We start from the raw sequence: 16,708 nt of genomic DNA on the forward strand, positions 1-16,708 counted from the left end.
GGTCTGGTGGATGTGATTCTGGAAGGGAACTTTGTTACTGCAATCCACCTAGAGGAGCCGAGGGACATTGCATGTGTTTTTCACAGGAAATCTGAACAGCTGAATGGAACTTTCAATCTCCTGGGAAACTGCAGGAATGGAACATTATTTTGTCTACAGAGGTCTACACACTACAGTAAACAATGGAACTATTTGTTGGAAAATGAAAGGAACATGATGCAATGCTTTGCTCCATGAATAACAAACCTCTGCAGAGACACTAGAAACTTTTGGAAAAAGAACATTTCTGTGGGAGAACAGAGAAATAAAAAGGAGGAGAATGATTGATAAGAACAAGGAAACAACAAGAACTGGACAGAACTGGGGGAACATTTGGGATATTCAGGTTTGACAAGCTTATGGATACAAAATTGGAGTTTTTACTCCTGGATATAAAAACCTGGATAGAAGAAATGGGCCCTTATTTGATAGACTCCTTCTACGATTGGACATCCGTAATTAAAGACTGGCAAAGAACCGGAGGGACATAGTGTAATGTGGGAACTCCAGGAAGATATTAGAAGTGGAGGGATAGGTGAAACGCAAAGGGGAAAGAGGGGAGGGAAAATTGGAATCCAAAGGCTGTAAAATTATTATTCATATTTATCTTATTTTCATCTGTACTATGTTTGAAAGGGGGAAACTCGTGGAAGGGTATAGATCGATCTTAGGGGATGAGAATTTGGATAAATTGGGTTATTGATGAAGAGTGTAACTTGGGGATAAGAATTTGTTGAATTTAATTGCTTATTTGGAAGATTTGGAACACAAGAGGGGGTAGGGAGGGGAAGTCCTAGTTATTGGCAATAGATTGGATTTAATTTGTTTTGATTTGTTTTAATTTGGAAAACCTTAATAAAAATATTATAAAAAAAAAAAGAACGTGGGCTCTGAGAGGGTGAATCTCAGCTACTCTGCTCCTCCTCAGTCATTCTGCTATGTGCTGCACTGAGCTGAGCTGAGCCATGGCATGACATGGTGTGTTGTTTGAACAACATGCTACACCAAACAATGGCTTGGTTGAGTGTAGCAGGTGGACACACAAGGAGACCACCCATTCAAGTTAAGTCATGGAACCAGGTCACTGATGAGACAAATACTGTTGTTTTCACTTATCTGTGATTGGATGTAATGGAAATAGGGAGCCTGTGGCCCTTGAGATGTTGCTGGACTGCAACTCCCATCAGCCCCAGCCAGAATGGCAAATGATCAACGACGGCAGGGCTTGGGAGTCCAGCAACAGGTTCTCTATTGGCACACCAGAGTGAAAGTCAAAAAAGCATCAGCCTCAATGGCAAATTGTCCGCTAGCTTTTAATATAGATGGGAGGGGAAAGTAACCTTCTAGGGCATGCACACTGTATATGCTCAGAGAATAAAGAGGGTGAATGCATGCTCACTACTTAACACGCTACTGGCATGTCCATGTGATATGGTAGTGTCATCTGCCACCCAACACAGAGTTATGGCTGGGGCTAGCCACAGCACTTCCAAACTCAGGGTACTGCAGTTAATTATAACTAGAATTAGTGAAAACATGCCAGGATCAAACCATAGTATAGTCGTACCTTGGAAGCTAAACAAAATCCATTCCGGACGTCTGTTCGACTTCCAAAATGTTCGACAACCAAGGTGCAGCTTCTGATTGGCTGCAGGAGCTTCCTGCATGCAACTGGAAGCTACAGAAGCCATGTCGGACGTTCAGCTTCCAAAGAACGTTTGCAAACCGGAACATTCACTTCTGGGTTTGCGGCGTTCCAGAGCCAAAACATTTGACTTGCAAGGCGTTCAACTTCCAAGGTACGACTGTATCGGATCCTGGCTTAATGACCAACAAAGGCTTTAAACAAACAACAGTTCCTCAGGTTTAGATGTCACAAGGAACTGTGGTTTGTGTAAAACCATAAGCAAGAGCTTCTGCAGAAGATAGGGGAATGATGGTTGCATAAACCCAATGTTCACCACAGCTTGTTCATATAGCAAGAGAACATGACATGGCTATCTGTTACTTCTGAATGGGGCCCGTTGTCTGTGAAACGGCTCCTGGCCTTTAAAAGGGCTGAATGGAGATATGTAGATCACACAGCTGCAATGACCCCCTCCGCAAACGGAGTCCACCCCACAGCATCACCTCAAATGATGCTTTGCAGCACCAAGGAGCAGTTTACAGGATTTCCCAAGTCATTAGAATTCATAAACACCAGAGAAACCACTTGCTAGGCTCTTACTCTCTCCTGGTGCCTTTTTACACGATACTGTTTGAGCTGTTCTTCAAGGCGCCTTCTTGCCTGAAGTCTGATTTGTTCTTCCTTCTCTAAAGGGAGAGAAGAATCGGCTGAACCTACAGGATGAAAGACAGGTTTTATGTATTTAGATGTGTGTGTATCTATTACTAGGCTAGGTAGAAATGTATGTTGCTTAGCAAAATTTAGGGAAAAGGTAAAAACAGCAAGAGAGGCAGAAGAGTGACAATTCTTTCATTTCAATTACTAGACTGAAAGGTTGCATGCTTTTTGGGGGGAAATGAAGTTAATTTAGTGAGAATCCAATGGGGCTTCTATCTACCAAGGCTTAACAGTACCCATTCTGTACCCTGCCCAGAATGGGACCCAGTACCTCAAAGACACCAACAAACAAAGACATTTTGGGATGCACCGTGAGATTGTTAACAATTAGTCATGGAGAAGATGCAGCTCAAGGGAACAAGGACATCAATTCCAGCTCTTGGGTTTGACTAGTCAGCAGGACCCACCTCAATGTATAATTTGGTTACATCTGAAGATTCCGCTTGCTTTAAACTGGACGCAAAGCAAATTCAGAATCCTCCATTTTTACATCCCCACAAGGGTCAGGTCAGTAGAGTCTCCTCTTACAAATGAGGAACTGAGGCACTGTGACAACCTCAGGTCACTGTGAGCTGAGCAGAGGCTTGGATCCAAATTCCCAGGCTTCTCCTCCAACTGGCTATCCACTGAAATGCATCATCTCCCGATATAAGTTGTTCATAAAAAGCTGGCTTCAGTCCCGCTTATATGTGAATTGCGTGGAAGGACTGAGCTGGGCGATGCCAAACTTGTTTCTGTAACTCAAGGGCTAATCAACATGGTGGCCTCCAGATGTTGCTGGATTCCAATTGCCATCAGCCCCAGCCATTGTGGCGAACAGTCAGGATGATGGGTGTTGGGAATCCTGCAACATCTGGGGGGGGGGTTATGTTGACTACCCCTATCTCAAGACTTACTACAATATTCATGCAGATAAGCAAAGCATGCGGTTTTAGCCAGGTGAGCGTGCAGCTGAAAAAAGTGCCCCAAACCCCAACGCCTTGTGTAAGCACTGATATTAAGAGTGCACAGTTTAGGATCCACAGCTCTTCAAGCAACTTGTTCACAGCTCCCTCCAGATTAAGAATACTGCCTGTTGCAGAACCCTAATTGCCATGCTTTTATTGGGTTGAGGGAAGGGGTGGGCAGCCACAGGACAAGTTGCCTGAACTGTGGTCTCGCGGTTAGATTTGAAAACGGATTATTACAATCACTCTCAGTGGTGACATCCCACTTGTAGAAAGCTCTCCACAAGGAAGGTTTGTTTGACCTTAGCTAAAGTTTCACCCCCAAGTATTTTAATTATGTGCTTTTCAACCCTGCCAATTGGTGGTTGTTTTTTTTTAATGCTGCTTGTTTCATATTTGTTTCATTACATTAACTTTTAAAACTATGGACCATTTTAAAAGCTTAGATATAAATACCCACAGATAAACAACTAGCTAAACCTCAAGTGTTTGGGGCTTTTATCTAAACAGGTGATGTTGTGCAGGGTTACAGGCTTGTAAGTAAGTGCAATAAACAGTTATCAGCCTGCAAAAACATATATACGTACTAATATACCGTATTTTTTGCTCTATAAGACTCACTTTTTCTCTCCTAAAAAGTAAGGGGAAATGTGTGTGCGTCTTATGGAGCGAATGCAGGCTGTGCAGCTATCCCAGAAGCCAGAACAGCAAGAGGGATTACTGCTTTCACTGTGCAGCGATCCCTCTTGTTGTTCTGGCTTCTGAAATTCAGAATATTTTTTTTCTTGTTTTCCTCCTCCAAAAACTAGGTGTGTCTTATGGTCTAATACAGTATGTAGTCTGTATTCTCATGCTGGCCAAGGAGAAGATTCTAGTAGAAAAAATATAGCTTTCTACCAAGTAGGCAATTCATCTCTCCACTGCCAGCACTTTTATTCACCTGCATGGAATTCCTGGTCACCTATGGCAAGCTGTAATTATTCTGAATTTGCACATGTCTAACTGGAATGCAAAAAGGAAAAAAAAGGAAAGCAATAAGGGTCCTTTGTTTTTAACAGTGTTTTAACGGCAACATTTATGCAGCCCAACAATGTTAAGTAAAGTAAGTGTGTTAAACACAGAGTCACAAGCACCAATTGCCACAGAGCAAAATTACAGTATCAGATCAAGCTTTTTTGAAGTGATATTTGGAGACAGAGTCTGCAGAGGCCAGGAGAGTAATGGAAAGTGGGGGAGGGAGCTTTTTTTTTTTTCTTGGAGCAAGAGAAAAAAACAGGGGGCTCCGCCATAAACAGATGCTTACACAATTTGGTTTCTTGCATGGGAAGGCTTAGTTTGAGGGACTGCAACGCTTCCTTCCTAAGCACTATGCCCTCAGCACTAGCTCCCTGAGACGACTTTAGGTTGTCATGGAAACCGGGCACACCTGGAGCTGGTACTTCCCCACGTGGGCTGCCGTTGGGGTCAGAAGAGACAGGGTAGCGAGATGCTGGTCCATTCGCACATGGCACCTCGCTGCTGTTTGGAACCAGGCATTCTCCTTCAGCTGGCACTTTGCTGTCATTTACACTAGTCACTGGAAAAGAGCAGAATATTGGGTTGCACTAGGTTCACATCCCTTACAAACTTAGGGGTAGAAGGATGGGTCTCCAGTCTGTTTCCCCTTCCTATAAAAAGAGGATATCCTAGGTCTTTAAAGCATCCCTGCTATAAGAAATACCTTGGCAAAGGCCCACCTGGTTTGACTAGCCTGGGATCTTTGGCTGTTCAGAAGAAAAGCACTGGGAACACAGGCAACAGCATTATATGAAATCTGTAAAGGGTATTATCTACCCTGACTGGCTGCAGCTCTCCGGGTCCTCAAGCAGAGCTCTGTCAAATTGCCTGCTCCTGACCCTTCAACCAGACCTGCTAGGACACGGATGAGGGAACTCAGGCACAGGGACCTAACGCAGATGGCCATCTGGTCCTATCCAGCAGGGCTCACCTTATTTGATTCGATTGGGTTATTTAATTTCCGTATCACTTAATATATTAAAAATATGTCTCAGCGATGTACAAAAAACTAAAGCAACAACGGGCAACTTAAACAAAATATTACAAAAATACACAGCTACAAAAAATGTACATTAAAAATTAAATATATATTCAGTTTCCTTCTGACACACCACTACCCTCAGCCTCTGGATTCTCACCCAGGGTCTAAACCAACTCTCAGCTCACCAACCACAGCAGTGGTTCTCAAACTTTTTTCTCTGTGCCACCCTTTAGGAATGAAAATTTGCTCACAATGCACCAAATTTATCACTTGATGCTCTTGCTCTCGTTTTGAATATAAAAAACAGATACTATACTATACTACACTGAAACATTTGACTGTTTTTTTTGATGGTCCTTTAATCTTCCTGCCACCCTTGTTATCCTCTCCTGTCACACCAGCATGGCACGCCATGCCCTTTGGGAATCACTGCACTAAAATCTCAAAATGAGGAGAAATCCTGGAAACAGTGGACATCACCTGTGTCTCTCAGCAGGCCCAAAGTGGGATGGCACTTCCTCAGGTTGTCCACTGCCCGCCTTATGTCCTTAGCCTGACTGCGCTACCTTCAGAAACACATTCCTCGCAGCAAGACAAATCTGATCTGCAGAAACAGCTTACCATGAAGGCCATCTCCTTCTGCTGGCCGCTCCAATTTGGCCTCCATCTCCACAGGCTGCTCAGAGCTGTAGGGCCCCCCGTTGCTGGCTTGCTTCTCCAGCAGGATCACCGAAGAGTCCATGGCAGATGCTATTAAGATGCAGGGGAAATATTTCCCCAGCTGAACAAAATGCACTTTTCAAGAGAACTGCCGAGTCCTGGTTCTATCCATCAGAAGAACTGCCAGCAAGGAGGCTGCGCAAGAGGACACAATACCGGGCTTCTCATCTGTAGTTTTACAGCAGGCAACTCAACTCAGTCCAAGTCCGGTCAGCAGGCAGCTCAGGATTTCCACGAGATCATTGAAGTAGCCTGAAGGGGGGGGGAAGCAATTACTAAGCTGCGTCACTCTCTAGAGCAGGCTTCCTCAACCTCGGCCCTCCAGATGTTTTTGGCCTACAACTCCCATGATCCCTAGCTAGCAGGACCAGTGGTCAGGGACGATGGGAATTGTAGTCTCAAAACATCTGGAGGGCAGTGATTGAGGAAGCCTGCTCTAGAGACAAAAAGGCATTTTATTTTTTGTTTAAAAAAACCCCAAAACAACCCATTCTATTACAGTGGAACAGTCACATGCAGTATTTAAACCAATAGCTAACTGATTCTCTTTATTTGGACTCTCTATATAGGGGAAATGGCACCATCCATACACAAGAGGGAAATAATAGCTGGCTTGGAAGAACACAAGGTTTCTGGAAGTAGGAAGAATTTTTTGGGGGGAGGGAGGGCCATGGGGAAGAGGGAACCCCAAAACAGTCTAGTGAGGGAATGCACATACTCAGCAGCCCCATAATATGTCGGGGAGCGGTTGGTGTTTATGTTGGGAGGGAGAACAGAAAATGGAGAAAGGGAAGGAGAATGGAATGGAGTACAGTGGTACCTCGGTTTATGAACTTAATCCGTTCTGGAAGTCCGTTCTTAAACCGAAGCCATTCTAAACCAAGGTGCACTTTCCCTAATGAGGCCTCCCGCTGCCGGTGCCCTTCCACAGTTTGGCTTCCGTTCTTATACTGAGGTAAAGTTTGCAAACCGGGACACTACTTCTGGTTTTGCAGAGTTAATAAACTGAACAGTACGTAAACAGGGCTGTTCTTAAACCAAGGTGACACTTTATTTGGGAAAGGTTATGGCTGGCTAGTTGCAACTCCAAACTGTGACATTCTGTTCCAGATCCCACTTGTGTCCATCAAAAACCTAGATCCAAACATTCTTGTTGCGCTCTACCATGTCCCAGACACAGAACCCTTGGCAGAACTACATGCAGATGAAGGGGCAGGAAATGCCTTACATGGGATTCACTGCCACAAGATAGGTAGGTGGCCATCAAGATGCCTACAGGTAGCCCACTAGCAGAAACAAAGCTCAGCAGCACCTCTCCCCAGTGGTGATCCCATTAACTGGTATTCAGAGGCATCCTGAAGATGCCAACCGAAGAAGCAGAGCTTGGGCTTAGCCTCCATTGATTTGTCTACTCTTTTAAAGCCATCCAAGTTGGTGGCCATCAACTTGTTGGTGTGAATTCATTCCTATGGAGAAAGAGTAAAAAAAAGAACTACACTTAAAGAGGAAATCTGCCCCCTCTTCTGAATTCTGCATGGCAGGTCCATCATAGGCAGGGATCCTAAGGCTGACTATTTGTTTATCTGTTTATTTCATATCTATCTATCTATCTATCTATCTATCTATCTACACACAGCTACACATACACAAATTTTCCAATTCCAATATTTCAAAGTGCTGCACCATCCAAACAAAAATCATTAAAATAAGCAAACATTTTCGTATTTTTCGCCCTATAGGACACACTTTTTCCCCTCCAAAAATGAAGGGGAAATGTGTGTGTGTGTGTCCTATGGGGCGAATGCAGACTTTCGCTGAAGCCTGGAGAGTGATAGGGGTCGGTGCGCACCGACCCCTCTCGCGCCCCGGGCTTCGGGAAGCTCTCCGCAACCCTTGGGAGCCCAGCGTGACTTCCCACCGGGCTCCCTAGGCTTGCGGATAGCAGCCTGTTCTGGGGGCTGGGGTCGGGGGAAGCTCGGGCTTCCCCCGCCCCAACCCCGCGCCTGGGGGGGAAAATAATTTTTTTTCCTTTATTTCCCCCCCAAAAAAACTAGGTGCACCCTATGGGCCGGTGCACCCTATGGGGCAAAAAATACAGTATTTGTTTATCTGTTTATTTCATATCTATCTATCTACACACAGATACACATACACAAATTTTCCAATTCCAAAATCTCAAAGTGCTGCACCATCCAAACAAAAATCATTAAAATAAGCAAACAACCCAGATAATCATGGAACATAGTTGCAGCAACTACAGCAGCCAGAATCAACAATAACAAAACACCCTCCTTGAACTTGACTCGGTAGCTAATTGGCAGTACAGGTGTTGTGCAGCAGATGCCCCACTGAGCAACCTAGCTGCAGCTTCTGAGCCAACCTCAAGGGTAGCTCTTCACAGAGCACAACACAGGAATCCAGTTGTGAGGTTACCCTCAAGGTTCCTAAGCGTGAGTCATAACAGCTTAGGCTATCCCTGCCCAAGAATGGTATTAATGACTGGGTGATCATTATCATAGACCTCTGGCTTCTTTAGATGTTGTCACACAACCTCCTCTTTAAGGGTGGCTGGAGTAGTAATGCATCCGCCACTTGCTTGACCCACATGCCTAACCTGAATGATGGGGAAGAACTGGGAGGACACACAGTACAGCAAATAGCTACAAGTGTTGTGTCCACAATCTTAGGCACCATCAACTGAAACTGGTACCACAGAACTCAATCTAGCTCAGGGGTTCTCAAATAGTAGTCCATGGCAAGCTTCATTCAGACAGTTCTGGGTCTGTGAAGAACAGTGGGAGCAGCAATTGTGGAAGGTGAGCACAGTGCATTAAATATCAGATTTTTACTTGTATTCTTATTGCTCTCTCTTTTTCTTCTATTATGTTTTATGGTTTATTATTGTATTGTATTTTATATTGTACTATACAGAATTTGGAATGTGATATAAAATAATACAATACAGAAAATGAAAGAAGCCATAAAATTACAATTTAAAAATGTACAGCTTCTGGCACAGCACTTTACAATTGCTGAAGCAGGCAGAAGAAACATTTTAAGGGTCTGCCAAGACAATTAGCAACCTTCAAGAGGTCCACGGTGGAAAAGGTTTGGGAACCACTGGTCTAGCTTGACTGGTAGTGGCGCTTCAGGGTGAAATATTGCCTATTATATGCCACCTGACCTTTTAAAGTAGAGATGCCAGGGATCAAACTTGGGGTGTTCTGCATGCCAAACAGGTAGGCTCTACCACTGAGCTACGGTTGCCAAGGAGGATACAGAACCAGCTCTGATTTTTGCAGGTGTTAATAACCGCTCGGCTTGCATAGTAGCACAACACTCCCAATACTTAAACAAATAAGCTTCTGATAAAAGGGCACTCCCTAGAAAGCGAGGTTTGCTTAGCCCACATGTAGTATTCAGAGCATACCAGCATTCCTCTATGTAAAGAAACAGCTAGAGAAATAAGCAAAATCATTCTAAGTGACCAGGTGGCTTGATATAACCCACTTCCTCAGAAACTCAGCTTCCCTGCTCTCCGTTCCTTAGATGCAATAAGGAAATAATACTTACTTGCATTACAAGGTTATTGTGAGGTTTACATGGTAACATATATGAAGCACCTAAAACTAAACACATACCAAGAATGAACAAACAAGGTACAAAAGCAGCCAACATAAGGTGCCTCCAGTAGCTTTTTAAAGCATAAATGTGCAGCTATCATAGGACTGCACTAAACAACCAGATTGGAAACTGCAGCACAGAGCTGTATCTGGAGTGTGGATGGTGAAATGAAGATGTAAGAAACAAAGCACCAGACAGGTGCAAGTCCCAAGTAACCCACCCACACAAGAATTATGAAGTTACTGTGCATGAAACATATATCTGTACACTGACGGCACTAGCTGGATCGGAGCAATGATGAGGCTGCCCCTTGCAATAGGCATAAACTATTTTCATTTGCAATTTGTACCACCAGTTGCCTTTTATTTTCACCATTCCCACTGACAGCTAGACTATTTTATCCTTCCGTGCCCAGACAGTTTCACTTACAGGACTAAGCACTTGTTTATTGAAGTCTTGTACAACTGGCAGAGCAACCAACACTCATATCATATTGCAGACGAATGAATTAGGACAAGAGTGGGCTGTGAGGAGGGTTCACTGCCGTGCAAGGATGGTCAGATTGAAAAGAGAGACATGATAGCCAAAGTTGCTTTGGAGAGGAATGAAGAACCACGGAAATCAAATGCAACCTTTAGACCAGCAGAGTTTAAGCATCCTACTTTAAACGGAGCCTTTCCTCATCAACTAGTCCTCTAAGGCAGTGTTTCCCAACCTTGTGCCTCCAGCTGTTTTTGGACTACAATTCCCATCATCCCTTGCCACTGGTCTTGCTAGTCAGGGATGATGGGAGTTGTAGTTCAAAAACAGCTGGAGGCACAAGGTTGGGAAACACTGCTCTAAGGCAGTGTTTCCCAACCTTGGGCCTCCAGCTGTTTTTGAACTACAATTCCTATCATCCCTGACCACTGGTCTTGCTAGCTAGGGATGATGGGAGTTGTAGTCCAAAAACAGCTGGAGGTCCAAGGTTGAGAACCACTGCTCTAAGGAACCTCTGGGATACCAAAGAACCTGTGGCCCTCCTGCTGTTGTTGGACTACAATTCCCAGCATCCCTGAACACTGGCCATGCTGGCTGAGGCCAATGGGAACAACAGCTAGCGGACCACATATTCACCAACTCTGTTTTAGAGAGATCAAATTGAATGAGAAGTTAGATCATGCACCAAAAATAGCAATCCCTGTTGAAAATAATAGAGTACTCTTATGTGACTTTGTTGTTTAGATATGGTTTGTGTGATCAAAAGCCTTGCATACTCATACTTTTCACCAAGAATTCAAAGATCACTGCCATTTATAAATATTTTAAGTCTCTGGGACTAAAACAGTTATTGTTGGCTACAAAGATACACACACATACAATTGAGGTGAGGGTACTGAACAAAACAGAAAAACACAGGCTTTGTATCATTAAACCAGTAAAGTAGGTTTTCAGGAAATTTAGAGAAATTTTCATAGAGTAACTTGCATCAAAATGTTTTCTGGTGCTCTGGGGTGATCTAAATTTAGCATTTTACTCAGCTGCTGAGTCCCAATAATTCACTCAGACCTAAGGCTATGGTCTGAACCTGAACAGGTTTGGATCTGTTGGAAAAAGATCATTTTTCCTGAATTGCCCAATAACCCTGATGAACATTGCCTCAGGGTTCATGAATGAAGATACTTGAGGCAGAAATGCAATGAAACACCAACAACATACATTCAGCTCCGATACACTCAGACTTCCAAACACTGAGTTCCTTTCCATCCTAAAAGTTAATAATTTGTTCCAGCCAAGCGCAGAACTCGGCCAACATCTTCTCATGGAGCAACCTTGGGCCAGTCACTCTGTTTCAACCTCTCAGAGTTGCAGTGCATATAAAAAAAGGGAGGGGCCATGCACAGTGCCCTGAACTCCTATTCAGAAGGCAGGAAAAATCACATATAAGGGCATAAATACATCTCCATTGCTCAAGTCTCCATCCTCTTCCTTTTAGTCAGCTGGATGCCTCTCTCTTACACACAGAACACACACTACATTAGATTGTTTTTGTGCAGAGATCTAAGAAGAACTTCAAAGCACATTATTATTATTATTATTATTATTATTAATTTCATTCCAAGATACATAGCTCTTAGGCTGCAATCCTATGCCTACCTTCCTGAGGGCTAAGCCTCACTGAATTAAGTAGAGCTTACTTCTGACTAGGCATGCATAGGATTGAGAATCAACATCTTAGATTTTTAAACGTAATTATGCCACTGAGCATTCAAATGTTTCCTTAAAATGCACAACATCCACTATTGCATCCTCTCCTTCATATGTAATACACATAGAAACACACACAAAAATAGGATTGGTCTGCCCTGGAATTCTAAACACAGTACCAGATATTTCCCAAAATACATTATATGCACTAATATGTTCCCTCTCTCACACACACAGAGAAAGACACAGAGGCTCCCCTCCCTCTCCAGCTCAGCTGATCTCCTCCACCCTCCTCCTCCTCAAAACAAACATCTGCCTCCCACCTCCAGCCACCACTGTCCTCGCCCCTGGCAGCACCCTCCAACCCTAAGACACCCAGCTGCTGTGGAGGGGCGGGGGTCAAGCCAATCCCCCCTCTCCCCACCCACCCCCAGCCAGGCCCCATTCCCTCCCCACTGACCTGTCCGAGCTGGACTCCCATGTTTTCTCTCCCTCCCTCCTGCCCGAGACGTGGCGCTGCTACAGCATCTCCAGCCCAGCCAAAGCGGCGCGACGTTTTTTCTCGTCCCCCCGGAAACAACCGCCCGGGTTGTTGGGCCGAGAACCGTCGGCGCGGGGCTAGGTGTGTGATTATCCCCCCTTCCGCCAGCAAAAAAGCACCTCCCGGATCCCTCCCCCGTCACAGTGCGCCAAAGCTCGGAGGGAAAGACGGGGGTGGGGGTGGGAAGGAGGGGAAGGTTAGGAGTCAAAACAAGGGTGGGGCCGTCCCGAGGGCGGAACCAGGAAAGGGAATCGGTGTTTCCCCACCACCGCTACGCACACGGCGGCGGACGGTTTATGTGGTCGGACCTGCCGGGAGGGAAGTTGCTCTGGGTGGTTTTGTGACGTTTGAGTTTCTGCCACCCCGCCTGGTGCCAAATAACTGGTCTAAAACTTTCTTTTGTTTTTGATTTGTTTTTTGGCACGGGTGGGGGAATCGTAGAATAGGAGCGGTTCAGTGTTTAGGGAGCCAGATGCATAAGAGGACAGGGCTTTTAGTAGTGGTGCACAAAAGGGAATTTCAGAAGGTGCGGTTCGAAGGGCAGCAATTCGCTTTTCTATGCAGCTGTTTAAATGTGCAGGAGCGCCTGGCCTCCCCTACTCAGTGTCCATGCATTGCTTTGTGTTGTTGTTTTTAAATATATTTTATAGATTTTTCTATCCCCCCTCCCCATCCAACATTATGCACTTCCCACTCAATACCCTCCAAACACAGGGTCCTTATAGGAAAACATTGTCCCAAAGTTGTCAGGTGCAAGTGAGGTGGGTGGGTGCCACTGTGAATGATAATCCGTTGTGTGTGCAATAAAAAATGATGTCCTGTCATAAAGTTATCCTCTTGTCCTTTTCAAGCTAATGCCTTGAGTTTTTCAGAGACTTCCAGTATCGGCGTTTTCTGTTTCCACTGTGATAGCTGAAAATGTTCCAGTTTTGAGTACTGGTTCATTGAGGGTGCTGAGAATTGAAGCTCTGTGAGGGGTAAACCACAATTCCTGTTATTCTTTCTGGAGTGAGGAATATGCAGCCCGAGTCCAATACATTTCTCCCAGCCAGCCTTCAGCTAGCCTGCCTAAAGATGGATCCCAGACCTTCTTACTCCTAGCAACCCCTGCTCAAAACTTTATTTTCCTGACGCCTCACACCCAGTTACCCTGGCAACCTTCCAAGCCTAGGAATTCCTCTGCAGTTTATATTTCTCCCTTCACACCTCAAATAATCAAAATCCTATCATTTATTAATTTCTAGAGTTTAGGGGGTCCCCCCAGGCTATCACAGCATGTAGAAGATCCCTATTGGAGTTTTTGTTCTTGTTTAATTATGTACAGTGGTACTGTAGCACCCTGCTTGTGGTTAACGCTTAGCTGGAATGAAATATTCAACGCAGCAATAGAGAAATTAAAATAATAATTTATTTGTCAGACAAATAAATGAGAGGCTCAGTGGTATATGGTTACCAAGCTCTGGCCTGGCCTCTTGCCATCCTGGCCAGCACTTATATTCCCTTAATCCAGCCCCCTTTGCTCCTCCTGTGGCTGCCTCTGTCCAATCAGCCTGGTTGAAATTCCTATTGGCTGTTTGGTAGAACCAATCACAAAAGATACACCCACAAAAGATACACCCACTTCCTTGCCCTTATAAGGGAGACAAAGAGCTATATATAAATGACAAATAAGTAATAATATATCTTACATGGAATCTTAATTACCAGCTCACCTCTTTGCCCTCCTTGCCCTATTGCCTTCTAAAACAAATGTTTAATCTTACATTTTTATGTTCAACAGATGTCAAGGATCTCGAGTTTCACATCAATATTGAAAGATTTCCTTCATTTGAAAGTTTCTAAACAAATGCCTGACAACCTTATATATCAAGAGTGCTTGGATGGCGTCTTCTGTCTAGCAGGGGGGCTAGGCTGGTGGCTGACTTAATTTCAGGATAAATACAACTCTTACAACCATATGAAATAAGAATCTAGCATTCCTTAAATCCTTTGCATAATTACATTTAAGCCAATATATTTAAGCTAATATATTTCATTCACTTATCATAGGTAGCCTTTTAAAAGAATAAAGCCTTTGTAAAGTAAAAAGGAACTCAGTAAAAAACAGCTTTTAAAAAGAAGCCTCTTCAGTTTACACCTCCCCCCTTTCCCCCTCCTTTCCCAGCCAGCTAGATGCTTCTTCTCCAGCCAAGCCAGTTGCCTTTCCCAACATTTAACCTTTTTAACTCTCTCAGTTTAAGAAAAAGAAACAGCTTTTAAAGATTTCTTTAAAATGCTCTCTTTTTCTGCCAGCTAGATGCCTCTCCATTGCTCTTGGCCTTTTTAACCTTGGAAAGAAGATCTGGCTCATTTTACTGAGAGGCACATTGGTATTATTTTACTATTTACCCTTGCCTTTAATTGTGTTTTCTCAGTCTGCAAGGGCAGCATATGTAATTCTCCCTTTTTTATGACTTTGAGAATTGTTTTTCTACTATAAATCAATGGGGCCCCCTTGTCTTAGGAGAAAAACCTCTTGCCAAGGTTCTTTCTGCCTGGCATGAAACATTTGAAAATCTAAGCCCATTTAATTTAGGAACCTGATCAAGATATAAGCCAATATAAGTCTTGATTAAAATGCAGTCTATATTCAAATGCCACAGTACCTCGGGTTACAGATGCTTCAGGTTACAGACGCTTCAGGTTACAGGCCCCATTAGCTAAAGTGGTACCTCAGATTAAGAACAGTTTCAGGTTGAACATCTCCAGAATGAATTTAAGTTCTTAACCCGAGGTATCATTGTATTTTGTGTTCTCATTTTGTATTTTTATGTTTCTGAAATCCTGGAGAGCTGCTTCCAGTCAGTTTACGTAACACTGAGGTAGATGAACCAGTAATCTGACTTGAGTATAAGGCAGCTTCCTCTTTTCCTATGACTCACGATTTAAAAACAGTTTTGATTTTATATTTCCTGCTGTAGTGAAGTGTGGTGTCCAGGAGCGGGGGGGGGGGGGGGCTACAAACCCCACCCCTATTTTCCAGAGGACCTTTCTTCAAGTTAGAAGACTGCTTCAAGCCAGAGATGCATTTCAGAGGCAAAAACAAAACTAACCCCAAATGGAAGCCTAAAACAACTCACAAGTTTGGGCATAACAAAAACAAATACAATCTAGATTTACATGTTCCTACTTCCCTTTATGTTGGCTGGGCAACATGGAACAGAAAAAGAAAAAGAAAGGAAAGGTGAACCCCAAAGTGCTGAACATTGGTTTTCTTTGAAAAACACTCTAGCAAATGTGTTGTGGTGCCTGACCCATTTTGAGTAGCTGCTGTCCATCAAAGGCAATACAGTGGTACCTCAGGTACAGACGCTCCAGGTTACAGACTCCGCTAATCCATAAACAGTACCTTGGGTTAAGAACTTTGCTTCATGATGAGAGCAGAAATTGCGCGGCGGCGGTGTGACAGCAGCAGTGGAAGGCCCCATTAACTAAAGTGGTACCTCAGGTTAAGAACAGTTTCAGGTTAAGAACAAACTTCTGGAACAAATTAAGTTCTTAACCCGAGGTACCACTGTATTGTCAACAAATGCCAGATCCCTCTGCCGTAAGCAAAGATGAATGCCGCACCCCATAGACGAATTCGACTGGACTTAACCGTCCAAGGGTCCTTTATATACCTTTTACCATCAGAAGCAAAATTGTCTTATTTTCAGAATCTTGTTTTGATATGAGCATGTTTATTATTTCTTATAAGGAAAAACCTGCTCTTTTCCCCTTATGGGGTACCCAAGAGCGCATACAGAGTCCTCTTTTTAGGTTCTCTATCGGTAGGAGAAAATAACAGAGGCCAACCAGAGAATATTGAGAAGCAAGGCAGCTAGTAAGCCTGATCTTTATTAAAGCTGTTGCAACAGGGTGCTCCCCTCACACACAGTATGAATAACCACACCCTAGGCCAACCCCAACCTCTCTCACCACCAAAGGAACACAAGCGAACAGCAAAGAACCTGCACAAACAACCCTGACACCAAACCCTATATATAGGAAGTAAAATAGAAAAATCGCCACCCGACCCCACCCCCACCCATCGTTCCCCCCCTCCACCTCTTTCCCCTTTGCTTCCTAATGTCTCAACAAATGAAAATGATTTGTAAAAATGTTACATGGGGGGAGAAAACATGAGAGAGAGACATTGCACACTTTTGTAGATCAACAAAATCTTAAATAAATAAATAAATACTAGTCATAAAAAAGAGGCTTCCTCACCTGAAGGATATCAAAGCCCA

General features: G+C 43.9%; 1 protein-coding gene across 4 annotated transcripts in view; it reads right to left on the bottom strand.

The window, feature by feature from the left end:
* GOLGA3 (golgin A3) overlaps positions 1-12,719 on the bottom strand; it is a 50,683-nt gene extending 37,964 nt beyond the window's left edge. For 2 of the 4 annotated variants that reach the window (XR_014558969.1, XM_083716847.1), the window contains exons 1-4: positions 12,360-12,719; positions 5,990-6,340; positions 4,634-4,906; positions 2,267-2,379 (exon numbers count right to left, since the gene is read on the bottom strand). Coding sequence is in view for 3 of the 4 variants with exons in the window: in XM_083716847.1 (XP_083572973.1) it covers positions 2,267-2,379; positions 4,634-4,906; positions 5,990-6,110 (507 nt within the window). In the remaining variant the exon portion in view is untranslated. The remainder of the gene's footprint in view (positions 1-2,266; positions 2,380-4,633; positions 4,907-5,989; positions 6,341-12,359) is intronic. The other 2 variants (XM_083716848.1, XM_083716849.1) reach the window with 2 other exon arrangements.
* Positions 12,720-16,708: the final 3,989 nt, after the last annotated feature.

The sequence above is a fragment of the Podarcis gaigeae genome, assembly GCF_964106915.1.
Source record: "Podarcis gaigeae genome assembly, chromosome: 16".
In the NCBI taxonomy this organism is placed as follows: Eukaryota; Metazoa; Chordata; class Lepidosauria; order Squamata; family Lacertidae; genus Podarcis; species Podarcis gaigeae.